The sequence below is a fragment of the Meriones unguiculatus genome, chromosome 16 (genome assembly GCF_030254825.1).
Source record: "Meriones unguiculatus strain TT.TT164.6M chromosome 16, Bangor_MerUng_6.1, whole genome shotgun sequence".
Classification (NCBI taxonomy): Eukaryota; Metazoa; Chordata; class Mammalia; order Rodentia; family Muridae; genus Meriones; species Meriones unguiculatus.
This window is the reverse complement of record NC_083363.1, coordinates 8523691-8550270: the sequence shown is the minus strand read 5'-3', so window position 1 is coordinate 8550270 and position 26580 is coordinate 8523691. Positions and strand designations below refer to the sequence as shown.

General features: G+C 50.2%; 5 protein-coding genes across 5 annotated transcripts in view; 3 read left to right on the top strand and 2 right to left on the bottom strand.

Moving 5' to 3' along the window:
* Tspear (thrombospondin type laminin G domain and EAR repeats) overlaps window positions 1-26580 on the top strand; it is a 186818-nt gene that overhangs the window by 32025 nt on the left and 128213 nt on the right. The gene's annotated exons all lie outside the window — the stretch shown is intronic.
* On the top strand, window positions 36-4376 carry LOC110545080 (keratin-associated protein 12-1). Its single transcript, XM_060369258.1, has one exon. The coding sequence runs from the start codon at window positions 4014-4016 to the stop codon at window positions 4374-4376; it is 363 nt and encodes a 120-aa protein (XP_060225241.1). The 5' UTR covers window positions 36-4013.
* On the top strand, window positions 7217-17256 carry LOC110545068 (keratin-associated protein 12-1-like). Its single transcript, XM_060369259.1, has one exon. It carries the CDS (start codon window positions 7249-7251, stop codon window positions 7549-7551), a length of 303 nt encoding a protein of 100 aa, XP_060225242.1. The 5' UTR covers window positions 7217-7248; the 3' UTR covers window positions 7552-17256.
* LOC110545067 (keratin-associated protein 12-1-like) lies at window positions 15431-15783 on the bottom strand. Its single transcript, XM_021630915.2, has one exon. It carries the CDS (start codon window positions 15743-15745, stop codon window positions 15431-15433), a length of 315 nt encoding a protein of 104 aa, XP_021486590.1. The 5' UTR covers window positions 15746-15783.
* On the bottom strand, window positions 20893-21633 carry LOC132646057 (keratin-associated protein 10-12-like). Its single transcript, XM_060369256.1, has one exon. It carries the CDS (start codon window positions 21631-21633, stop codon window positions 20893-20895), a length of 741 nt encoding a protein of 246 aa, XP_060225239.1.

The window sequence follows — 26580 nt, the reverse complement described above, 5'->3', positions numbered from 1 at the left end:
CCTCTCTTTTTTTTTTTTTTTTTTAAGACAGGGTTTCTCTGTGTAGCCCTGGCTGTCCCAGAACTCATTCTGTAGACCAGGCTGACCTCAAACTCAGAGATCTGCCTGCCTCTGCCCCACAAGTGCTGGGATTAAAGGAGTGTACCAGCACTGCCCACTGAGATGCCTCCCCCCCCGTGGCCTTCTTTGACAGATGTCCCATGTCCTTGATGCTGCTAATGCTGTCGGGTCTTCGTTATAGCCTAGGCTTCACACCCACAACACCACACAGCTCCCTCTCAGGGACTCCTCACAGGTATTCTAAACATCCTATACATCTCCTGGATCTTCAGGCTTTTCTTTAAAAAAATGTAGGTGCAGGCATCCATGACCAGAGAGTTGATGCATACAGCATGCTTGTAAACCTAGCACCACACGATTCACACTGGAGTGTGATGCTCAGATAAAATGGTGGCCAGGCCCCCACAGACCATGGTTGCAGTGGCGTATGAGGGCTTAATGAATGAAAAACACTTTGGTGGAAATCTGAAGGTAGATAGTGCATCCCTGAAGCTCCCTCTTCTCAATGGAAAGTCTTCAGGATGAGCTTTCAGATCTTCATCCTGGTTCCCATGATGCCAGTTATCGTCACCTCCGTGTAAGAGGTTATCATTTTCCCCCCATTTAGATAGGCAAGTTTTATTGTGGGTGCTTGAGAGCGTGGCTATGCCAGGATGGCAGGGCAGTGGGTGAAGAGCACCACTTGGCTGAGCCTGTGGGAATCAACTGGGAACAGCAAAGGAAGAGCGGGCATGTGCGGGGTATCTCCTTCAGGCAGCCAAGTGCTTTCCTTTGGTCCAAATGATCATCTGAGCCAAGGCCACTAGGAAAAAGAAGGCCACGGGGAGCCACTTGCATCATGACTGCCAGGATATTCTGGGACCCCACCAGCAAGCCACAGGACCTGAAGAGACATGCGGATGGAGAAATTGCTAGCTGGCCGATCATAAGGATAGCCAGTGCTAACCTACCCTGCCGAGTGCCATAGGTGTGTGTGGGCATGTAGAGGGCCTTGTTGCCATACTAGGCCACCCATGCAGCAAAGCCCCAGAAGGAGGTGCAGTTCTTAAAGGTATTTTTCAAGAGCATGGTTCTGTGAGAGAAGAGGGGCATCAAAAGTGTCTCCAGCAGGCACCTGTGTTGCAGTATTTAAAAAAAAATAGCTAAAACATTTATTATTAATAGGCTAATTATTATGGTGGTATGATCTATCCTGCTATCACAATCAAAGACACAGTAAAAGAAAGAGACAGGATAGATTTTAGAATAGCCTTATTTCACCTGAGGCAAGGGGGATATCACCTACTAAGCTGCTCTTCCCTCCCAAGCCCCGCCCCATCCCATGCCATCTACTCTAATAATTCCTATCTGGCTACTTCCCATCCATACTCTCAAAATACTTGCTAATGTTCATCTGGACTGCTTTTCCCCATCCATGCTGATCTGGTCATATGCTCTTCTCCATGCTAAGCCATCGTGGCCCTCTGCTTCCATCTTCCTCTGGTACCTGTCTCCTTCTCAAGATCCTTCTGTCCTCAAAGCGTCTTAGCCTCACACACCTCATTTCTGTCCTGCTCAGGTGTAGGCCTTTTATTGGTCAAACAGGGAAACAAGGTTACCCAGCGTTACCTGGGGTGCCTGAGAGTTTGCTTGTAAGAGACAGCAAGCGGACCTTGGGAAGCAAGATAATTAACAATCATATACGAAGCATCAGACAAGCTGTTACACACCTGCTATAGTGGAACAGTGACCGATGAAGGCCAGGTGCACCTCCATGTGTTCACTGGATGGGAAGTCATATTGTGGCCATAGACGTTTGGTTCACAGAAGTAGGAGAGCAGACATATCACATTAGCTTTTCTTTAATGGTGCTGGTCTCTTTAACAACCACATTCTGCCTGTCCACACTTTCAGCTTGCTCTCTTTCTGGCTAGACGACCCGTGTTCCAGATCCTTCTGCTCTACTCTTTGTTTCCAGTACTCACTGTAAATCTGGCTAAAACCAACCAACAATAACCGTGCAACTGTACAAATGCTTTGCGATCATGAATTTTCTTCACCAGATTTCTTTAAGCTTATACAGTGTTTCCAGACACAGACAAAACATGCATAATCCTTTGCCAGAATATAACACAAATAATCTATAGTCCTGTTTCCAATATGGCCCCTGTTCTCTTAGGAAACCTCATGAGTGCACATTTGACTGTATATTGGTATTCTGGTCTGAGTTCTGAGAGAGTTGGAAGCTTGTGGACAAGGAGAGTATGTTGTTCAGGTTAAGCTTTGCTTGCAGCGTTTTAGGGCTTCAATAGTCCACAGCTTCAAACCCTGACAAGTTCCTTCCACAGACTATTTCCAAACAGTCAGGGTTATTCATGGCAATGTCCTGACTTCTCTACAACAGTTTTTTTTTTTTTCTGTACTAGGTGCTTTTGCATCGCAGTGATTAATTACTTTTTAAAAAGAACTTGAGAGAAAGGAAGGCTTATTTTGGTGCTCAGTTTCAGAATTCAAGACATCATTGTAGGGCAGAGCACTTCATACTGTGACGGACCAGGAGAAAGAGGATCAGAAATTCTAGCACTTCCTGGCTTTCTCCTTTTTCCACATTCACTCTATCCTGGCCTCTAGCTGATGGGATGATGCCACACATTTAAGGACAGTCTGCCCTATTTAACCCTCCCTGGAAATGCTCTAACAGCCATGGCCTGGAATGTGCCTGAGTGGTTCTGTACTGTTAGGCAGACCTTCCCTCATCAGCATGGGCCTCAGGCTTCCCTATTCTCTTTTGTGGTGTGTTCCATTGTTCTTCAAGGGGGTGAGACAGGTTCAGAATATGATGAGCAGGAAAGGGAGATAGATGAAGACCTTCCAAGCTCTGCAGAATTATACTGGAGTGACAGTGTAACTTCCAGGAGAGACAGTTCTCACCTGGGCTCATGACCACAGCAGCAAGGTTAGTCAGTGTTTGAGGGCCTGGGGAGGAGGGGTCAGCAGCAGGCAGAGGAGCCACAAGGAAGGGGTCAACAGGAATGGGCAGGGTAGGAGGGCTGACAGTACCCTGGGGACTGGCAGCTAACAGGTTCACCCAGGCCAGCTGGCAGGGGCAGACACAGGGCACAGGGTCCATCTCAACAGAATCACGTGAGGGTCCACAGCAGAAACAACAGCAGCAGCAGCAGCAGCAATTCTCACCACTTCAGCAGGCAGTTATGATACAACACAGAGACATAGGACAGGCAGCAGGTGGCACAGGTGGCTAAGATTGGGGAAGGCTTGTGTGGAGAAGAGAACAGGCCTTTAGAAGCATACGGTCACAAATGGACATATTGTAGTCCTGGACACACATGTATATTTTTGCACACATTTACACTCACACACATGCATAAACCCTGAACCCCATGTACACATATGCACATGCACATGCACACACACACACACACACACACAGAGAGAGAGAGAGAGAGAGAGAGAGAGAGAGACAGAGACAGAGACAGAGAGAGACAGAGAGAGAAAGCGAGAGAGAGCTGTCCTCCATGCCCTTGCTTCTGTCTTATCTGGCTCCAGCTGTGTCTGTCCCCCCACATTCTGCAAACCATTACAAACCCTTTGAGAAGTGTGATCTTGGTGGGTACCTGTGGACTGTCAGTCTGCAGGGAGAACTTCTGGACTCCTGGAACTTTGGGATCTCATGTAAGGAAACCAGCAAGTAATGGAGCTTAGTAGAACCCAGATGGCCCCAGGGGAGGATGGCTGGGCACAGCAGGAGCTGAGCAGACATAATTAGCCATGAAGCTGAGGGCAAACAAAACAGAAACACAGCCAGCAGCAAAGCCAACCTGGGAGGATAGAGGAAGCAAACAAGGAAGACCAGCTGCATTGTGGGAGACTGGAGCACTGGGCTGGGTATAAAAGCAACCCTGGGAAGGAGCTCCAGTCATTCTCATCCTCCTCTGGACCAGCCAGCCTCCAATATGTGTCACACCAGCTGCTCCTCAGGCTGCCAGCCATCCTGCTGTGTGTCCAGCCCCTGCCAGCCATCCTGCTGTGTGTCCAGCCCCTGCCAGCCATCCTGCTGCATGTCCAGCCCCTGCCAGACATCTTGCTGCAGGCCTGCTATATGCATTCCCATTAGATACCAGGTGGCCTGCTGTGTGCCTGTGAGCTGCAGGCCCACTGTGTGCATGGCCCCCTCGTGCCAGTCCTCTGTGTGTTTGCCTGTGAGCTGCAGGCCTGTCTGTGTGACCTCCTCCTGCCAGTCATCAGGGTGCTGCCAGCCCTCCTGCCCCACCCTGGTCTGCAGACCTGTCACCTGTAGCACCCCCTCTTGCTGCTGAGCAGTGTCTCCAAGCCAGTCGCTGCCAGACGGGACACTCCTATAGTCTTACAACCTGTTCCACTTGACCTCAGGTTCAGCATTTGCTGAGGGTGGGAGTCATTCCTGTCCCACTCTGAAACTTGGAGGAGAACAGAATTTAGAAGCAAGATCTGCACCCCCCCTCCTGACCTCCTGTGGATGTCCTGGCTACAGGGGCTTCTCTCACCCTGTGTGCCAAATAAACCGGTCTCGAGTTCAGGTGCATATGTCTGTCCTGTTTTGTGTCTACCTTCCTAGCTCCTTTTGTATCAGGAAGGATGTAACGTTAATCAATGCTCTCTGTGATACCTGGGAGAAGAGATGGGGTGGAGGGCATGGCCTGATTAAAGAGGAAGGTCCTTAGCATTCCTGTGCCCAGGAATGTGCATTTCTGTCGTGGATTCACTCTCTCCTAGCTGCCTCCTATCCCGTCCCTCAGCTCTTCTCTCCCAGTGCATCTGTAGCCCTGTCGCAGGGATATTCTGATTGTCCCCAGTTAGCTTTTCTCTCTGGTGCCACTGGGCCCTGGTGATTTTGTCCTACAAGGTGCTTTTCAAATGTTTGAGTCTTAGTTATATGATGTGATTGACCCTTTAACACCTTCCCTTATTGGTTCACACATGCTCTTCTTTAACTGACTGGTGATCAACTATAACATAACAAACTTTCAACTTATCTCTGGGCATGTCTGTGAAGGTATCCAGAGGAGTTTAACTCAGTAGGGAGGAAAGATCCACTGCATTTATTACTTTTCCGCCGCTATGACAAAACACCGCAACTAAGAAAACTCATCGAGTTTATTTTGGCTTACGGTTCCAGAGGACTAAATGTCCACAGTGGCAGGAAAACATGGCGGCAGGCAGGCACGGTGACAGGAGCAGGAAGCCAAGAGCGCATGTCTTCACATGCAAGCATGAAGCAAAAAGAGCAAACTGGAAATGGCACAAGGCTTTAACCTCACAAACCCCGCCCCCCATGACGCACTTCCTCCAATACAGCTGGACCTCCCCGTAATCTCTCCAAACAGTGCCACTACCTGGAGGACGTGTTAAATGCCTGAGCCTAGAAGGGAGCGTTTCTCATTCAAACCACCACACCCAGCCTTGGTGTGGGTGGCGTCTTATGTTACTGGGGTCATAGGCTTAACAAAAGGAAAAATGAGGGAGCACACCATGCAATGCGCCCAGCCACCTTGCTCCTGCCGCCATGTGTTTTCCGCCCTCTAGATTGTATCCCCTCAAACCGTGAGCCAAATCAAACACTTCCTTCCTAAGCTGTTTTCATCAGGCATTTTTGTCATAGCAGCCAGAAAACAGGAAGACAGAAAATGAGCGTACAGAGAAGACCAGCTGTGCTCTGGGTGGTTGGGACACTGGGTCATGAATAAAGGCTCTCCTGGGAAGGAGCTCCAGGAATTCCCACCCTGCCTCAGCACCGACCAGCTAAATCCTCCCATAGGGTTCGCAGTCCTCTAGAAAGCTCTGAAGCATTGGGAATGAAGATGCGTTTGGAGCCGTTGGCTAGAGCAGCCCGGGAACTCTGTGTGTAGCGTTGAATGGGCTTTCCTATAGGAGTATGCAAGAATGGGATTCTGATAAAAGGCAGGCACTAAAGACTGATCATGTGGCTTCAGAGGAGAATGCGGATTTATCAGGAACAAGCCATTTGTGGTAGGGTGTGGTAAAAACACACACACACACACACAAAACAAAAACAACAACAAAAACCTAACTGCTTTCTTCCCATGTCCAAAAACCCCTAGTAAAGTGGAATTGGAAGTCATGGGCTGATGCATTTGATAGAGGAGTTCTCGAGTCGGCCTGGCATTCAGGCTGTGGCAAGATGGCGTCTCACTCCTCTTAGATGATCTGCAGTGGGAGGAGCAGATAATGTGAGCATGTGCAGTTGGGTGAGGAAAGGTGCCTGGGCCAGTTTAAAATTGTAGACAAGGCGTATGTGGAGAAAGCGGCTGTGACTGCTGAGGTGATCAGCACCATTAAAGAGAAACCTCTCATTCTGTGCTGGGAAAATAGCTAAGGACAGGGATGGCAAGACCCCGCTCCTCAAAGGGTCTAATGTGGGAAAATGCAAATTCATTTGGGAGGGGAATCCCTGAACTGGAAGTGTGTGGAATGGCTTCTCTGCTCCTAGGGAAGTTTGTCCCTAGTGGCTAAGACACACAGAGGCCTTGACAGCTGTGGCTACATTATATCTTATGCAGAAGAACATGGCAACATTGTCACATGGTTTTCTAGGCTTGCAAAATCCGAGACTTGTGGGGTTCAGGAAGGCTTGCCCCAAGGCTCCAGAAAGCCTCTGCGGTCATACGATTGTAGGATTGGATTTCCCAGATCTACGGAAAGATCACTGTGTGAAGGCGTGAAGGTGAAACCTGAGTTTCAGTAGAGACCCCAGGATGTTGGAGATGTAAAGACACAGGGTATCCACCAATGAAAGCTCCAAGCATGGAGTGGGACATGCCCAAGAGAGAGGCTCCACAAGTACCAAAAGCAGAGGCTGAGGGCTGGGCCTACTCAAAGCTGTTGGAGCCCAGATGTGTGTGTCCATCACGAGCCCCAGAGGCCTGGTATGGAGCGTCAGCGTTTGGTGATTGCCTGTTTGCCCTCATACCCCCTCCAGGAACTTGGAAGAGATGTAATTAGCTATGGAGCTGGGAGCAAACAAAAACAGAAACACACACAACAGCCAAGCCAGCACTGGGGACAGGCCAGGAAGCAAGCAAGAGGGACCAGCTGCCTTCTGGGTGGCTGAGTCACTGCGCCAGGTATAAAGGCTGCCCCGGGAAGGAGTGCCAGTCATCCCTAACCTCCTCCAGACTACCAGACTCTGCCATGTGTCACATCAGCTGCTCCTCAGGCTGCCAGCCATCCTACTGCGTGTCCAGCCCCTGCCAGCCATCCTGCTGCAGGCCTGCTGTGTGTGTCCCCGTGAGATACCAGGTGGCCTACTGTGTGCCCGTGAGCTGCAGGCCCACTGTGTGCATGGCCCCCTCATGCCAGTCCTCCGTGTGTGTGCCTGTGAGCTGCAGGCCTGTCTGTGTGACCTCCTCCTGCCAGTCATCCGGGTGCTGCCGGCCTTCCTGCCCCACCCTGGTCTGCAGGCCTGTCACCTGTGGCACTTCCTCCTGCTGCTGAGCAGTGTCTCCACCCAGCCGCTGCCGGTTAAATGGATGCTTTGTCCTATGCCGTCCCACAGCTGACCATGGATTCAACACTGGGAAACACGCCCACTGCACCCTGACACTGGGGGCAGAATGCAGAAGGAACCAGATCCCCGTGCCCTGTGCTTCCCTGAAGGGTGTCCCGGACGCAAGTTCTTCTCTAACCCATGTGCCCAATAAAGCAGTTTTCAAGTCAGCTGAGCATGTCTGTCCTGCTTCCTGACTGTCTTGGTAATCAGAAAGGACTTAAGGCCAGTGCTTGCTCTGTTTTGGCCTCACTTGGCTCAGGAGATAGATGTAGGTGGAGGACAGGTCCCTGCTGCAGCCCAGGAGAAGGTAGTCCCTGCCACAGACTCACTGTCTCTCATGGGTCCATCCTCTGCTCTCCCTTTCCTGTCTGCCCATGGTGGGGGATGCATGGGCAGTGGGTGCTCAGATTAGCCCTGGTTAGTTCTCTCGGGTGCCATCCTGTATGCTGAGTCCCAGTGACTACGGTCACCTACAGGGTCCTTCTCAAATGTCTCAATCTTAGTTATACAATGTGACTTATCCCTAACCCCTTCTCTTCAGTGAGTGGTTCACACATGACTGTCTTCAGTTGCCTGGTGACCTACTATTATATAATAAATATACACACATGGGTGCTGGAGCGGTGGCTCAGAGGTTAAGAGCACTGGCTGCTCTTCCAGAGGTCCTGAGTTCGGTTCCCAGCAACCACATGGTGGCTGACAACCACCTATAATGAGATCTGGTGCCCTCTTCTGGCATGAAGGTGTACATGCAGGCAGAACATTGTCTTCGTAATAAATAAGTCTTTAAGAAAAACCATAATAAACACACATCGCTTTCAACTTAGAAGCTAGGAAGCATCGTTATGTTCTGCTGACTTGTAGTGGCAGTGCTGTCATTTGACTGTGGGCATCCCTCATCCGTCAACGGATAGAGTTGAATCTGTGCTCCAGGTGCCTCTGACATGTGCTTTCATGTTCAAGTCTTTGCCAGTGGTGTCTAAACCGGGGTTTACTTCCTCTGTGAGGCACTGGTGACAGTCTCCTGTTTCCGGTGGGCATCCTTATCCGTGGCCTCATGTAGACCGTGGTCACGTGGAGCCTCCCAGGGAGGGCCATGCCTTCGGCTGGTAGGGTCTGCTGCGCCTGAGGCTCTGTCCTACTCCGTCCCTCCCAGAGCTCTCGCTGCTGGCTATGTGGGATGATAGCTGTTTCCTTTAGCTTGTGGGTTGGTGACAAGAAGCAAGCAGGAAAAAAAATTGGTTTTTGAAACAACAGCCAAGACCAGTGTGTGCTTTAAATTGCGGCTTTATGAAACTGAACCAGAAATGAAACACGATGTTAGGGATCCAGTGTCCTGGATGAGCACAGGCATTTACACATACCATCCTTTCAACACATACATGCACATGCACACGCACATGTGAATGGAATACCCACACTCCCATGCACACAAACACATGCGTAGGGTCATCTATACATCTGCTCAAGCAGAACTTCTTGTACATACATGCAGTCATGTACTCCTATAGCTCCAGATACACGTGTGTGCACTCACAGACCTCCCCCCACCCCCGAGCCCTCATGCCCTATATGCTCACACACATGGGCATTCACCTCCTCTCAGGCAGGTGAATCTGTATTCAGACATGAAGGGTTCAGGGCCTCTGAGACCCTCCGCCTGCTCAGAGTGCAGGGCGGAGATCTCATTCATCAGCTCTTCTTTCCCAGCGCAGACCCATAGGCCTCTTCCATATTGTGTTGTGACAGAAGCGCCTCCCCTAAAGGACAGTTTCTAGGCAACAGGATAAAGCAGGCAGGGTTTTGAGACCCAGACACATGCACTCATTGAGGAAAAGGTCCAGACAGGGAGGATAGCTTTTTTTTAGAGTGAGGAAGAGAAGGCAAAAGAACAGCCAATGTGGCCTTGAATTGTCTGAGCAGTGCCTGTGGGATTTGAGGGACATGATAGGAATGGTCAGGATCCAGTAGGGGGCACTACAGCAGCTGCAACCTGTAGAGCCTGCTGGCAGGAGCTTGGCAGCAGCGGGTCACCTATCCTGCCATAGAGGCTGCCCCACGGGAGGTTTGGCCACAGGAGCGGGAGGCAGCCAGGGTTGACGCTAGGTGGATAAATACTTCTTTGCCTCCCTCTTCACTTCTAATGACCTTACTGTCCCATTTGGATAGGAGAATGTCATTACCTCAGTGGCCCTCAGTGGAATATGCAGTGACCCTGGGTTCATGTATGTTGCTCCTGAGCCTTAGCCTGGCACACAGCAGTGCCAACTTGCCCTGGGGCTTCTTGAGCCCTGCCCTAGCACCATGGAGGTTATGACTTGTGCATTGGGCCTCTGAAGGGCCCTGAGGCTGAGTTTCTGCTGCGGCCCTTCTCCCACCCAGCCTTCATCCCAAGGGCTTTATTCCCCACAGTGTTCTTCATCCAGACAGCTCACATCCTTCCGTCAGGTGGACACACACTCAGGCACATGTATGCACATGACACAGGAGCTCTCCCGGATCTTGACATGGTTCCTAACTGACCAGGAGGAATTGGTGTGACGCTCTATAAAGACAGGAGTATTAGCACAGGGACCACTGGCCAAACCAGGACACCTCCATCTGTGATGGGAGCCAATGCATATCACTGATGGGGGGTGGGGGGAAGGAAGCAGTGCAAGGAAAGGGAAAGAAAGATTCAATAAGGTTAAATAAATGAAGGAAAAAGAAAAAAGGAGAAAACTATTAAGATGAAAGAGAGAGAAAATGTCAGAAGAAAAATCAAATTTACACAATAAAGAAATGATACTTAAAGCTAGATACATATAAGCAGAGGAATAAAAATGAGAGAATAAAAACTGCTTGAGAACATTCAGCTTTGTCTCATATATGTTTAAAGCTAAGCATGCCCTGTGGGTCTGAGGCTGGGTGGGAATCCGTATCAAAACAGAATCATCCATTCTACTTTCCTTGTGTCTTGGGACACGGGCCCCCTTGGGATCAACTGACTTTGAAGTTTTGAGGTTTTACTCTGTGCTACCCAGGGCTGAGGACTGTCACATCTTCTTGGAGGACTGAAAAGCCTAGATCTTCTGTTGGGGTTGAGGTAGATTTAGAAGGTTCCCCCAGAAGTCCATGAGGCCGGCTAGCCCCCTGCCCAGAGTTCTTTATTAAAAATAATGTTTCCTACGTTTACAGGTATTTTTATCTTAACCAAATCTCATGGGAGCTTTTTGGTCCAGATTTGCTGGGTGTATTTTCCATAACATTTTATGTTCAACATTTCTATTCTTTATGCTTTAGAACCAAGGCTTGACAAACCGTTCTATAAATTCCCATTTAGTAAATATATTAACATCCTGGGTTCTGTCTGGGCTCTGTCACAAACACTCATCCCTGCTACTGAAGCACCAAACAGTGCAAGGCAACCTGTGGACAAGAAGCCAATAAAAGTTTATTAAAAGACAGGCAAAGGGCCAAATTAGGCCCAAGATAGCATGAAGCAGGATTCGAAGCAAGTAAACAGAAACAATCTCTGTCTTTTACCTGGAGGGTCTAATCTATTTATGTTTATTGTAATCGCTGATGCATTTGAACTTACTTCTGATTTCCTTTGCTATGTTATTCTACACTCCCCTCAAAAACTGCATTTTAGTATGTGTGTGTATGCATGTGTGCATGTGCTGTGTCTGTGCGATGTATGTGTGTGTGCTTGAATGTGTGTGTGCACATGTGTGTGTGCATGTGTGTATGTGCATGCTATGACACATGTGTAGATCAGAGGACAACTTACAGAGTTGGTTCTCTTCTACCACGTGAGTCCCAGGGATTGAATTCAGATTGTCAGGCTTGGTGGCAAGCTCTTTTCTTCAATATTCTTCCATATGGCCAGCCCTCTACACTTACTGTAAAACCCTTTTCCACTTGCATTTGCTTGGATGCCACTTTTTTCTAATTCCATTTTCTTTCTCGGGTCAGAATCTCACGGGTATTCATTCCTTCTGACGAGCTGTGAGATTTCAGCTGGAGCCTCTGGGTGATCTGGGCAGATGCACCCCTGTCCTCCTTGAGAAGGAGGGTGCTTCCACGCGCCTGCAGTGTTTGTCCAGGGCTCTCATGTTACCCATCTGTTGCCTGACTCTGAAGCCTCCATTCTTTGGGCCCCTGAAATCTTCCTGAATGTTGTTCTCTCCACATCTCAGGAGATGTCTGTGGAGTTTCTTTCGGTGTACTTGTCACTGGCAGAGGCCTTTTCTCTCTGCTAAAGGAAGTGGGGGTTTCTGGGAGCACAGTCTGTGTTCTGGTGGTTGTACATCACTTTCCAAGTTCTACTCGCTGCCTTCTCTCGTTCTCTCGCTGGTGCCAGCTCCGTCCACGTCCTCTTAGGACAAGCATGTCCCCTGACTGCTTTGAGCACCTTCCTCTCCGGAGCGTTCTTAAATTTCACTGAGCACTTCCTGCAGCACCCCCCCCCTCGTGTGGCTCCCAGTTTTTCTCCTTCACATCATCTCTGATGGTGTGTGTCTATGGAGAGTGAAGTGTCTGTCTCTATCATTTCACTTTTGAGGAATGCCTTCAGTTTCACGGGGTGGGCTGGCTTCTCCTTCAGTAGTCAGTGCGCATGTTTCTCTTATCAGCTGTCTGATACACTCCTTGCCTTCACTTCTGTGTTCATAGCATGTGGTTTAATCTTCCTCATAACTTTTGGCTCCCAACAGTCGCCTGTTGAACAAAATGTATCTAGCCATGTTTTATTTATTTATTTTTTGGTTTGAGGGATGTAGCCTATTTGGGGTTATTCTGGCATGCTGTCCTCTAAGGGTGACACAGCAGTTGCCATCTTGGAACTGGAGCAGCTGTGATAACCTGTGGGAGACCCCAACAAGACTGGATCTGTTAAAGTTCCCTGGGGAACAGTGAGGGACTCCTGGGATGTTGCAGGAGATGACTCCTGTCTCTGAGGCTGTATAAGCTGTAAACTATTGCTTAGAGGAGACTTTCCAGAAGTGTTGCTACCCATTGGCTGTCTCTGCTCCTGTAGGTAACCCCACTAAATGCCCTTGGCTGGACTGGGCAAAACAATTTCTTTGGTTTGTCATCAGGGTCCTGCCCAAGGACAAGTAGATATTTATATCTCCCAAGAAAAGTCAAACAGGAGGGGATCTTTTTTATTTTTGTGGAACTTTTCTTAGATGTTATTTGTTTCTTCTGTTTAGCTCCTCCTCCCCTCTTTGTTTCTCTCTGCTACCCTCTTCCTTCCTCCTCCTTCTCTCCTCTTCCCTTCCCTCATCTTCTTTCTCTCCCTTTTCTCCTCCCTCTCTCCTCACTTCCTATCTTCCTTCCCCTTCTATCCTTTCTCCTCTCTCACTCATCATCTCTTCTCCTCTTCTCTCTCCCTCCTCCTTTCCTTTCCTCTCCTCTTTTCCCCTCCTGTCCTTTTACTTCCCTCCCTTCCCATGCTCCCTCCATCCTCCCCTCCATTTCTTCTCCTCTCCTTCCTATCTCTCCCTCTCCCATTTCCCCCCTTTCCTCTTCTCTTCTCTCCTCCCTTCCTCTTCCCTCCCCTCCCCTCTTTCTTCCTGTGACATTTCATGTGTTATTAGGGTTATTAATGGTCAGAGCCTGGTCCTGGTAGTCCCAATAATTCAGATATGGTTGCCCATCCTTAATGAGCCAATGAAACAAATAAGTAATAGTAAGAAAAAAAATCAGGAAAAAAGGAGATCACTTCAATGTGGCCACAATGGGAAGCAATACAGAAAGATCCAATGACCCCCGTCCTCAAGTCCATCTTCTTGGTCCTCACAGGAGGGTAAGGTTTAGATGGAGAAGATGTATACATAATTAAGCAGCCCTGGTCAAAGGGCAGCCCTGGCCATTGTGACATACCCTCACTATCTCAGCTTCAGCCTGGCTTAGAAGATGGTGCAATAGATTGTCTGCATGAGCTCTCTTCTGTCTGGCCCCAGGTGTCAGCCTTTTATTTCCTAGACAGAGATTCCCAGGGAACTCCAGTTGCCTTGGGCATCTTGTTTCCACAGGCCAGATAGCCAGTGAGACACGGGCCTTTCTTAGAATGTTCTTGTTCCTTCCAGCCATGCTAATTACACACTTTCATCCATGGATGATGATTCATCACCACAGAATGCCTTGCTGTTTTGTTTCTGCCTCCTCCTGCTCTGACCATCTTTCTCTTGGTATTTACATTTTGACACTTCAAGTCCACCCATCTTCCCATCTGAAACCTCACCTTTGCCTACATCAAGTATATCCTTGAAGGTATGAAGGAACTCATCTTTCATGGTACAGTTTGGCTTTGACTGCATCCATTTGATTCTTAGTTTTAAATTCCCATCTGTTCATACAAAAGTAACATTTTAACACACCAAATGAGAGATATTTTAGAGTTAGTGTGTCCTGACTCTACACCTGTGTCATTTTTGAGTCTGATTTTTTGGTTTACTCTGCATTTTGACAATGGATTGGGATTGGGGTTTTCTTCTTCTTTTTTTTTTTAAAGCTATCTATCTATCTATCTATCTATCTATCTATCTATCTATCTATCTATCATCTCTCTTTTTTTGCATGCTTCACACTCTGATTGGAATAAACATTGAAAACAACACAGAGAGTCTCATCTCTCTCGGCAGCTTTTTTGTCGGTTGTCCCTGTGTGGGTGGGACTCTGACAAGGGCCTTTGGGTGGGTGTTACAGTGGTTACCTCAGATTGCTTTGATGGGCCCCTGGAGGCTTGGGCTTGGGTGCTGGGGAGCTCAGTGATGTTGTCCCACACTAGCGTCCTGTATAGGTGTCCTGTATTAGATGCCTGGTCACTAACTCTGTCCCTGACCCCTGTCTTCCTGGGGACGCTGACTTACTTACTGAGATTCTGGTGAGGCCTTCCGGGTTTCACACCAATGCACCTTTCACACTTTCTGCTCATGCTGGGCAGGCAGAGTCTCTGAGTGTTTGGTGCTGTAGTGAGGTAGAAAGTGCCAGCCCTGCCTGCTCTGACAGTACTTTGGGATTCATAGGATTTTGGGTCCAGGCCTGTTTTCTACCCCAACCCACAGAACGACTTGATTTTCTTCCATTTTTCCCAATGTAAGTCTCAGGAAGTGGGCCCTGGGATAGCTGCTTCAGCTCACTCCTCATACCTCCTTGGTTCAGCAGGGAAAAGGGCTCTCCCCGAGGAATGGCAGCTGTCCCGAACACAGTTGTGAATTTTCAAGGAAAGAGCTTCAGAAGCATATGCAGGGACTAGGAAGATGGCTCAGCAGTTAAAAGAGCTGGCTGCTCTTTCAGAGGACCCAGGCTGGATTCCCAGCACCCACACGGTGGCTTACAACCTTCTGTAACCCCAGTTCCAGAGGCTCAGACACTCTCTTCTTGCCTCCACAGGCAATGTATTTATGTGGTACACAGACATGTAAGCAGAACACCCATATACATAAAATAAAAGTAAGTCTTTTATTTAAAAAAAGTATATAGACACTTGGGAGGCAGAGGAGGCAGATCTTTGTGAGTTCAAGGTCAGCCTGGTGTATGTAGTGAGCTCTAGTCTAGCCAAGGCAACCTGTCTCAATCCCCTATCCTGAAAAGTATGTGGGGATGAAAGAGAGCACAAGCTTTATGGAAAGCGATTTATTTCACTCAAAGGATACAGAGAGACACCAGGAGTCAGGGCATCCCTGGTGATTGGGCAGGAGCAGGCAGAAACTGGATTATTCTTCTGCACTGGCTCTCCACAATTCCAGAACACGCTTCGCACCTGCCTCATAGAGTACAAGAGTTGGGAGGGGACAGCTGTGTCCCATCTGGCAGTGGCTGGCTTGGAGACACTGCTCAGCAGCAGGAGGAGGTGCCACAGGTGACAGGCCTGCAGACCAGGGTGGGGCAGGAGGGCCGGCAGCACCCGGATGACTGGCAAGAGGAGGTCACACAGACAGGCCTGCAGCTCACAGGCAAACACACAGAGGACTGGCACGAGGGGGCCATGCACACAGTGGGCCTGCAGCTCACGGGCACACAGCAGGTCACCTGGCATCTCACGGGGACGCATATGCCAGGCCTGCAGCTCAGAGGCACACAGGCTGGCTGGCAGGGGCTGGACACACAGCAGGCTGGCTGGCAGCCTGAGGAACAGCTGGTGTGGCACATGGTGGCAGGTGCTGACTGGTCTGGAGGAGGGTAGGAATGCCTGGCATTCCTTTTGGGGGTGGCTTTTATACCCAGCTCTATGTCCCAACTACCCAGAATGCATCTGGTCTTCCCTGTGTTGTTTCCATCACTGGTTCCTCGGCGACTTGTTATTCTGGGGTGCATCTTCCTGAGTTATGGTCTCCATAGACAACTTTGGCTTGAGGCCAACTTCTCCTTTCATAAACAGGATACTCAGGCTTGACTCACATGCATTTTGTACTGCTGTTGCTCAGGCCACCACTGAGTCCATAGTGACACTGGCTGGATTGAGTGTAGGATCCTGTTCTTTCCCACCTCGTTCTGTCAATGAAGGCTTTGCGGTAATACTGTATTTCATCATTGTTATTTATTTTGAATTTTTGTTGTAAAAGGCAAAACTGTTAACACAGAAGCTGAGAAACTAGGATCTATGGGCTAAATTCGGCATGCTTCCTGTCCCTGTAAATAAAGTTTTATTGACAAGCACATGCCTGTGTGCATATGTGTTGCCAGCTGTTATGCTCAGATCATGCTGGCAGGGCCCGAGTGGTTACAGAAAGTTTACATTTGTCATCACCCCTTAACCCAAAATTAGCTGTTTCGGTTTCTCTTCTACTGCTGTGGTTAAAAACACTTGACAGAAGCGACTTAAGGGAGAAAGGATTTGTTTTGGTGGGCAAGTGAGCAAGAGCTTGAAGCGGCTGGTCTGGGAAAGCAGAGATGAAAGCCGCCGCCACCACCCAGCTTCTTTCTTCACTTACACAGCCCAGGGAGTGGCATCTCCTACTGTGGACTGGCCTTTTACTTCAATTAACGTAATTGAGACAGTCCCTAGAAGGCATGCTCAGAGGCTGGTCATGAGTCTCGACTCTATGCTTGACTGTCTAACTACTACATCAACCCTATTGTGCAGTGACTGATTGCAGGGATTCGTTTGTTCCTTCAGCAAATACAGCTGTGTGCTTGCAGAAAGCCTGGAGAGCTTTCCAGCAGCGTTAATGAGGGACTTCCTGCCCTATTTTCCTTGTACTGTAGCCCCACAACTGTTGCCAGGCCCAGGGCTGCGGAAGCTGTTGCTGCTTCCTAGACCCTGTGTGGTCCTGCTGTCCAGGTCTATATGTACTAGGCTCCCTTCTGTGGGCCTAGCCCCTGTGTGCTGGTTGATCTTACGTCAACTAGACACATGAACTAGAGTCATCTGAAAGGAGGGACCCTCAGTTGAGGAGAATCCTCTATGAGGGCCGGATATAATGCATTTTCTTAATCAATGATTGATGTGGGAAGTCCAGCCCATCATGGGTGGTAGCATCCTTGGACTGTTGGTCTTGGGTTCTGTGAGAAGGCAGGCTGAGCAAGCCATGGGGAGTAAGCCATAAGGAGCACCCCTCCATGGCCTCTATGTCAGACTCCTACCTCCCAGATGCTACCCTGTTTGAGTTCCTGGCCTGACTTCCTTCCACAGTGAGCAGCAACATGGAAGTGTAAGCCATATAAACCCCTCGCCATCACCCCCCCGCCCCCCCAACTTGCTTTTCAGTCACGGTATCTTATTGCAGCAATAGAAAGCCTGACTAAGACACCCTGTCTGGCAGCCTGCTGCATGCCTGCGAGCTGCAGGCTTATTGTGTGTTCCTGTGACCTGCCATACCTTGGGTGCTGCCAGCCTACCTGCCCATGCCACTCTGCAGACTCCTCCCCTACAGCCCTTTAGCCTGGCAGCTGAGCCTGTGACCTCTGTAGCCATCCCAGCTAAGAGATGGGACAGCTGCACGACTGCCTTTCCACCAGGCTGTTACTTGTGGCACTACGTAGACCTCCCAAACCCGAGGGCACAGCCTGCCTCCTTTGCACCAGGCCACTAGGGCAGCAAGTGAGGCAGGTGACTGCCCCCACGTCCTTCAGCCATTAACTGCTATCTGCAAACACGTGATAAGCAGCAGTGGTAGGCGTGCCATGTCTGTGTGGTGCCTCACTTCCGTCTTCCATACTGCTCAGGGTGGTTGGTCCCTGAGAACCTTAAAGCTTCTCCACAGAGGGGCTCAGGGCCCAGGTCAGCAGCAGGGTGACCGCCCTTAAGGGACACTGGGCTGTTCCACTTTTATTCCTGCTGCTGCTTTGGCGAGGAGTGTGTGTGTGTGTGTGTAGCAGAGGGCATTTGCTAGTGATGAGCATGCTTGAAAGGTGGCGATATGTGCTAATTTGATACAAGTGAAAGTATGTAAATGCAGGTTTATTTGAAGCAGCTCTTTGCTGCCGTGAAGGGATTAGGGAGGGAAGGAGGCAGGGGGAAGAGAGAGAGAGAGAAAGAGAGAGCATGAGAGAGAGATGCATGTAGAAAAAGGAGAGTGGAGAAGAGGAAGAGAGACACAAAAAGAGAGAGAGGAGAGACAGAGAAGAGAGAACAACCACAATGTCTAGATTATGTAGGGAAGAGGAAGGGAAACCTTGCCCCTGGGCTGGAAAGTTCAGGCTAGAGGATGGCATATGCCAGCCACACACTGCAGCAGGTAGGAATGGAGGGAGGCTGGGAGAAGCCTAACAGCTAGCATCTTGGGTCCCTGAAGGTAATTCGGTCTCTGCTTATCAACAAGCCAGAGCCTGAAGCCCCTTCAGTCAAGAATTTAACTTGAACCTCCACCACTCCTATCCTTCTTCCTCTTTGGAAGAATGAATGAACCAAGCCTTCATTCAGGGCTGAGTGAGAGCTCCTGCTCCTAGAACCTATGCCCATGTTCTCACAGGGCAGAAGGACATCACAGAAGAGTGCAGTATCATGGGGTCTGTAGAGGCCCAGGGTCACCACAGAACGGCATCTGAGGGAGGCAAGAGGGTGGCTGGACACTGAGGGGCCAGCTCTGCAGAGGAGGGACAAGTGGGAGCAGAAGCTAAAGAGACCCCCAGAACTGCTCTCCTGAGGAGCTATGCCCGTGCCAGGAAGACCCTATCTGGATGAGCGGCCTCCTCAGCTGTGCTGTTGGTCATCTACAATGTTGGAAGCCACCAACTCCTTGGTTCTTCTGCAGCCTGGAGTGTACTTACCTACCCTGGGCCTGGTGATCCTGGCTTCTGGCCACAGCTAGCTCATCTTGGGGTAGGTAGGAAGACAAGGAGAAGACCAGGGCTGAGACAGGTGCCAGGCTGACCCTGGGGTCATTTAGAGCAGCAGAAAACCACTGTCTCTTGTTCAGGAGGCTGAAGGCTAATGTCAAGTGTCTGAGAGCCATGTCTTCCTGAGGCCGTGCAGGGGCTTAAGGTGAGGGGGCAGCTGCCAGACTCCACCTGACAGTATTCTAACCAAGACACAAAGCTCATAGGCAAGCCTCAGTGTGCCGGGTCCTGGGAGGGAGCAGAGAAAGAAAACTGTGTCTTCATTCTCTCGGGAAGCATCGCTGGACAAGGCCTATGATGAAACTACTAAAACAGCACCGAGAGCATGCTGCTTAGAGGTGGAGGTCAGGAAGAAGAATTAGAAAGCAAACACCTACTTATTCTATAGACCAGGAACTGGAGGTGGGGTGTGGAGGCAGTGATTGCTTGTTTTGTCTTACTGAATTTTTTAAATTAAAACATTTTAATTCCTTCACCTGCCAATTATTTGGTTTTCTCTCACATTTTAATGGCACGTGCCTTAATTTTATGGCTGTTTTACCCACAGGTATGTCTGCACAACATGTGTATCTGGTGGCTGAGGAGGTCAAAAGAGGGAATTGAGACCCCCAGAGTTGGACCTGTAAATGGCTATGAGCTGCTTTGTGGGTGTTAGGACTTGAACTCAGGTCCCCTGATGCTGCTGGTGTCAGGGAGCTGACTGCTGGCACGTGAGGAACCCAGAAGGTTGGGAAACGAGGAGTTGTCTGGACAGGGCCTCACCAGTGTAGCTTACCCGTGGCCCTTACTCACCCAGGATCTTCCATGATGGACTCTGTGCCCTGGAGAAGCCCATGGACCCTGGCTAGGTCCTCTCTCACTTGCTTTACCTCCTTACCACACACCTCGAAGCAATGACAGCTCAGAGATGAAACTGTGAGCTTAAGCCAAACTGTCCTCTGTCCACACTGATTTCCTCAGGTGTTTTGTCATGGACCAGGAAGCTGGGCAGGGCACAAGGGCAGCCTTCCTCCCTGTACCCAGGGAATGGCCATTCCCTTCGGAATATTAGAATAACCAAGTTATGGCTGCAGGGTAGGAATGAACCCAGCGAGCAGGAACAGTACAACTTCAGATTTGCCCCCACCATGTTCAGAGGTCCTTCTCTTTGGGGTTCTGCTCAACTCCTCCCATGGAGAAGAGTTCAGCTGGGACAGGATAGACCTTGTCAGTCCCATGGAGGTATCTCTGCTGCTGCCCATGTGTCCCGCTCTTGCTGTCTTCTGGCTTTACCTCATCTAGTCAGCTCTCAGCATGGGGCTGAGGAGAACACTGGCTTCCCTGGCTGGTCTGATGGTGCACAGTTGACTCTCCATTTTAGTAGTCCACTGGGAACCCAGTCTTGTACTCTGCGCCATCCTGGGAGTCTGTTTCCAGGTATCCTTTCCCCTTGTCCCTCCTCAGGCAGGCCTTAAACTCTAGTGGGACCATCACAGTAGGAGCCGATCCTCACACTCTGGCGATCTGAGGCAGGTGGGGTGGAACCCCATTTTAAGGCCACCTGACCTAGAAGCTCCCCACCCCCGTGTGTGTTCTCAGTCTGTTGCCACATTGAGAGACTGTCAGACAGACACACCTGCCTTAGGTTTTATCTTGGTGTTCTGATTTGGCATTGGAGAATCTTTCTGTGTCTGGCTTTATCAGGCAATGTCTGGCTTGAAGACCCAGAACACTCTAGAAAAATGCACACCACTCATAGCTCCTGACATGAACACTTTATTGAACATAGCAGTGGACCTGTCACATCTGGTGTGAAGGCATGGTCATGAGAAGGGGCTTCTGGGGCTACTCTCTGTGTCACAGAGGAATAGGGGGAGGGACTGGGTGGCCCCTTCAGACCCCACTAGGTGGCAGCTCGGTAGCCCCCAATGCATAGTGAAACAACTCTCGTGGCCCCAGGAAGCTTCCAGAGGCTCCAGAGAGTGGAAAATCGCTTAGGAACAAAGATGGAGCCTGCAAAGACTAAGAGAGCCAACTTGTCAGCAGCTGGACTTCTGGCCCGAGGAGAGGCCACAGCAGGTCTGGCGGGAGCAGGCAGGGCGGCAGAGCAGGGACACACAGGAGGCTGGGCGGCAGCAGCTGGGCTGGCAGGAGGAGGCACAGCAGGAGGAGGTGGGCACGCAGCAGGCAGGTCTGCACACGGGGCGGCAGAGCAGGGACATGCTGGAGCAGGGCTTGCAGCAGACAGGAGCACAGCAGGATGGCTGGCAGCAGGAGGAGGAGCCAGAGCAGATGGGTGTGCAGCAGACAGGCTTGAAGCAGACAGGCACACAGCAGGATGGCTGGCAGCATGAGGGCTGGCAGCATGAGGGCTGGCAGCTAGACTGCTGGCAGCATGAGGAGGATCCACAGCAGATGGGTGTGCAGCAGACAGGCTTGCAGCAGAGAGTCACACAGCTGGATGGCTGGCAGGGGGAGCAGGTGCAGCTGGCTGGCTGGCAGCTAGACTGCTGGCAGCATGAGGGTGTGCAGCAGCTGCTGCAGCCAGATTGGCAGCAGGGACTGCACACTGGGGTGCAGAGGAGGGTCAGGCAGGGGGCTGAGGCACAGCAGCTAGGGACACAGCAGCTGGGCTGGCAGCAGCTGGGCTCACAGCAGCTCTCTGGGCAGTCATCCACCTGCCAGGAGGAATCAGTACAAGAATCACAGGAACCGGGCAGGCAGACGCGGCTGTCGTAGCTCAGGTCGCTGGAGCAGACGGACATGGTGGAGGTGGCCATGGCGGGCAGGTCTGGTAGAAGCTGTGAAAGTGTGAGTGTGAGTGTGTGAGTGTGAGGGGCTGGCTGTCAGCTTTTATACCTCCCCTGGCTGGTGTTGTCCTGGTGAGAAACTTCTCAGGCTTTCCTTCCTGTTTGCCGGCTGCTGGAGCCTCCTTATTAGCGTCAGTCGTCGGCAGTGTGTATGCCTCACCCATGTTTGTTTTTGTTTTGACTGTGCTGAAAGCATGGAAAACATTTGAGGACACTTCCCCTGTGGGGTTTTGGGGGTGAGCAGGGCTCCATGGCAAAGGGTGCTTGGGTTGTCATCCTGTGCCTGCGTGACTGGGACTTGTTATTGTTATTACTATTGCCTTAAACATTTTAAAACATAGGCAAAGTGAAAAACACGTCTTACATAACACAACTCCCTCAGAGGCTTACAGACAGGGCGTCTTGCCCCTCTCCAAATGTTAGCAAGACCAAGTCTTACACAGCACAATTTACTCAGTGGCTTCTTGGCAGGAGGCTGGGAATGCCCCCTGCATCACCTGTGCCTTGTGAGGGCTACAGTGCTTGGGTAGGGTTTGGTGTCTCCCTCTGCCATGCCTAGTCCTCCTGGACACTCCGCATTTCTGGTGGAACTCTGAGCTTTCCACATTTTCATTTTGCTGTGGCTCCAAGGCCAGAGACTCCACATCTTGCAGTGGCCACACTTCCGAGGCCTACCTGTCCCCACTCCCTTGCCATGATAGTCTGGCTGGGTATAGAATTCTGGGTTTGCAGCTAGGCAGTGGTGGTGCATACCTTTACTCTTAGCACTCAAAGGAAGAGGCTGGCAGATCTCTGAGTTCGAGGCCAGCCTGGTCTATGGATCAAGTTCCAGGACAGCCAGGGCTACACAGAAAAACCCTGTCTCAGAAAACAAACAAAAATTCTAGGTTTGAACTAGTGTCCCTCAAAGCACAGGTGAGAACACTTATTCTCCTGGTGCCATGTTACTGAGCAGAGACAACTAGAGTTTCTCTACAGTTCACCTCTGTCTCTCAACTTCAGTTTGTTGTTTTCTTCCTTCTATTCTAGAATGCCTGTTTCCAGGCTGTGTGCCACTTTGTGGTCTATTGAGACTTTCAGTGAGACCTCTCATTTTAGGATTTTCTTTTAAAAATTTTTTTATTTATTACAATTTATTCACTTTGTATCCCAGCTGTAGCCCCCTCCCTCTTCCCAACCCCTACCTCCCTTCCTCTTCTCCTCCCATTCTCCTCCCCTAGTCCCTAGGGGCAGTCCTTCTCCTCTTCCATCTGACTCTTGCCTATCAGGTCTCATCATGACTGGCTGCATTGTCTTCCTCTGTGGGTTGGTAAGGCTGCTCCTGTCTCAGGGGGTTGTGATCAAAGAGCCAGCCACTGAGTTCATGTCAGAGATAGCCCCTGTTCCCCTTACTAGGGAACCCACTTGGACACTGAGCTGCCATGGGTTACATCTGAGCAGGGGTTCTAGGTTATTTCCATGGATGATCCTTGGTTGGAGTATCAGTCTCAGAAAAGACCCCTGGGCCCAGATTTTTTTGGTACTGTTGCTCTCTTTGTAGTGCTCCTGTCCCTTTCCAGTCTATCTCCCCCTTATTTCATAAGATTCCCTGCACTCTGCCCAAAGTTTGGCCATGAGTCTTAGCATCTGCTTTAATACCCTGATGAGTAGAGTCTTTCAGATGCCCTCTGTGGTAGGCTCCTGTCCTGTGCCCTGTTTTCTCCCTCTTCCAATGTCTATCCTGTTTGCCTTTCTGAATGAGGACATTTGCTCAACCATGTTTGTAGCAGCTTTATTCGTAATCACCAGAATCTGGACACAACCCAGATGTCCCTCAGTTGAGGAATGGATACAGAAATTGTGGTACATTTACACAATGGAATACTACTCAGCAATTAAAAACAAGGTAATAATGAAATTTGCAGGCAAATTCTGAATGAGGTATGCCAGAAGCAGAAAGACACACATGGTATATACTCACTTATATGTGGGTATTAGAAATATAAGATAGGATAAACATACTAAAATCTGTGGACCTAAAGAAGCTAAGCAAGAAAGAGGACCCTGGGTAAGATGCTCAAACCTCATTCAGTTAGGATTATCTTAAAACAATTCTCCATCCTTGGCTTTCCCTTCCAAGATTCTAGTCATCATTCCTTCTGGTGTAAGCTTTCAGCATGCCTCAATTCTCCCATTTTCCTCACTTTTATCCTTCAGACTCTTCTTTGTGAGATTGTCCTGATTTTATTTCCAGACACATTCTGTCACTATAGAGTCATTTTAACTCTCTATAAAATTAAAGTCATGTGGATACTGCCCGTCAGAGAGAGGTCCCAACCCACCAGTCATAGTGTGGCCTCAATGAGACACTTCTGTTCTCTCCCGTCCAGATCAATCTCTGAAGCCACCATGGCATATCTGTGCATACTACAGTTAGGCAGGAGGCTGGCCCCCTTTCTGTGGGGTGACTGGGCATTCCCTCAGGTTGTGTGGTACAGCAGGGGTGTACCTGCAACTTTTTCTTCTCTCTCTCTCTCTCTCTCTCTCTCTCTCTCTCTCTTTGAGACAGTAACTTCTGTAGCCCAGGCTGGCCTCACTATGTAGCTGAGGTTTGCCCTGAACTCTTGATCCTTTTGCCTCCATATCCCAGAAGTGTGTCACCGTCTTGGCCTTATGACTGGATTGTTCTTCTGGTGACTTCATCTCTTTCTGGAACCTTGTACCACTTATGTGGCCAGCACCCTCCCCCAACCCCCTCAATTCCCAGCACCATGTTGTTTGTCTGAGCTCTGGTCTCATGCATCCCTTGAGCTTCTCATCTTTCAGTCTGACTGCTCCTATCCATTTCTGGGACTCCGTCCTCCCTGGCTCTTGCCTTCCCAACCCTGATTTCCAGCTTTCCTGATCTCCATCTTAGCCTCCCCTCACTCCTCTGTACCCCCTGAACCCCCTCTTCGGTGGTACCACACACTCTATCCACAATGCAGCCTGTTGGCAAATACCCTCAGGCCCCTGCTTTAGTTTCCAGGAACTCTGGGAGTCTTCTTCCACCCTTCCTCATACCTTTCCTCTCCTTTTTTTCCTCCCTGCCACATCATTAGGATAGCATTCTGCCCTTAGTTCACAACCTCCTGTGTCTACCGATTTCACTTTCCAGAAGTTTGAAAACTACAAAATGGAAAACTGCAAAGGTAAACGGTGCAGGCTTTTGGAATTGTTTTTATTATGGCACACTGTTGCAACCATTCCAGTTGGCTCAGTTCGTCTTCTGAGTCTAGCTTCCTCGGAGGTACCTAGGGGCTCGAGGGACCCTCAGTCCAGTGCTCAGCCTTGTCCAAGGCTTCAGGAACCTTGCAAGGTGGGGGGGGGTGGATTTTAAGGTGCTGTCCAGGCTCCTGTATTTCCCTGGGCTGCGTGTTGTCATCTGCTCACTTGTGCTTCTTCCTGCTCTGACTTTGGCCAAGTCCTTCACCGACAGCCGGGTGTGTGGCAAGGCTCCCAGGCACTTGGCCGCATTGCTGAAGTGACCTCCGCACAGGAGACTCTGTGGGAGGTGGCTTGTCTTTCCATCGTTCGGTGGGAGGCAGCATTCATCTTGGGCACCTGAAGCAGGCCACTGGCTCTTTTTCAGGGTTGGCACAGTCAGCTGAAGATGTTAGGCACCCACAGCCATCCTCCATGCCCTGATCTGGGACTTGGCTTTTCTGTCCTGTTTCTGCCAGCCTCAACTTCAGAGTTAACCTTCAGCCTTAAGGGTCTGGGGCCATGGCTTCTATCCTCTCAGACAGTGCCCTGGTTAAGGTGAAGGGACAGGGTTGTTAGTCACAGGGACCCAATGATGGCCTGCAGCTCCTACTGGCAGTTTTCTTGAGATGTGCTTGGTGAGCCATTGAGCTGCCTCTTGGAGAGTGCAGCCAACGGTATCAGAGCATTCCCATAGCACCTGACTGTCATCAGTGTGGGCATTATCTCACCCCAGGCTTCTTGCCCCCAGTGGTCTTTCTGTCCTTTCCCTGGCCCACCTCTGACATCTACTGTCGTGGTTTGGCTACAGAATGTTCTCACAAGCTTACGTGTTTAATGCCTGCTCTCCAGTTGGTGATGCTGTTTGGGGAGGAGGATGGAACTTTAGGTCATTGGCCTTACTGGAGGAAGTAGGCCATTGGGGGCGGGCTTTCTGAGGTTCTTCCTGCCCCTCCTCCTTCCTGCTTCCTGTTGGCGGTGAAGTGGTGCAGCCTCAGCTCCATGCTCGGGTTGTATGCGTTCTGCCTTATCACAGGCTCAGAATGAACAGGGTGAGAGCTGGACCCTTTGAAACCGTGATTCAAGAGGACTCACCAACCGCTGCCTCCATCCCCAGTTCTCTTGCCAGATATTTGTCTCAGCAGCGAGCCATATGACTGGCCTGTGCACCCGCTGACCATTTCCGGAAGTCCCTGTTCTGTGTGCTCCACTCGTGGCCTCTCAGGTCATCTCATCAAGCACGATGTTTCCAAGGTGAATCTGCCTGGTGGGCTCCTCTACGGCTGTGTGATGCCCCCTGTGTGGACAGCCCATGCACATCCTGTCCACTCGCCTGCTGATGGACATTTGCATAATTTCCTGTTGTTGTCAGTAGTGTGGACCTGATCGGATACTGCTCTGTATGGACACATGTTCTCATTTCTCCCGAGATGAAGCCTGGAGCTGGCCTGGCAGAGTTCCGGGGTCACCTACAATTAAAAACCTTGAACAGTATCTTTCAGTGTGACCACACTAGGAAAGAGCCTCATAGGAGACAGCCTCATAGAGACACTTCCTGAGTGCCAGAGGGCATCCCTCTGGCAGAGCAAGGGTCACCAGGCAGATGAGGCCCCCTCTTTTGGGAATCTGCATGCAAAGTGTCAGGCTGAAGTCACAGTGAGCTCTCCCCTGTCCTGCTTCTGTTCCAAACCCTGT

Excerpts from the sequence above, each read along its gene's own strand:
- LOC110545067 (XM_021630915.2), bottom strand. The coding sequence starts at position 15,745 with ATGTGCCACACCAGCTGTTCCTCAGGCTGCCAGCCAGCCTGCTGTGTG.
- LOC110545080 (XM_060369258.1), top strand. The coding sequence starts at position 4,014 with ATGTGTCACACCAGCTGCTCCTCAGGCTGCCAGCCATCCTGCTGTGTG.
- LOC132646057 (XM_060369256.1), bottom strand. The coding sequence starts at position 21,633 with ATGGCCACCTCCACCATGTCCGTCTGCTCCAGCGACCTGAGCTACGAC.
- LOC110545068 (XM_060369259.1), top strand. The coding sequence starts at position 7,249 with ATGTGTCACATCAGCTGCTCCTCAGGCTGCCAGCCATCCTACTGCGTG.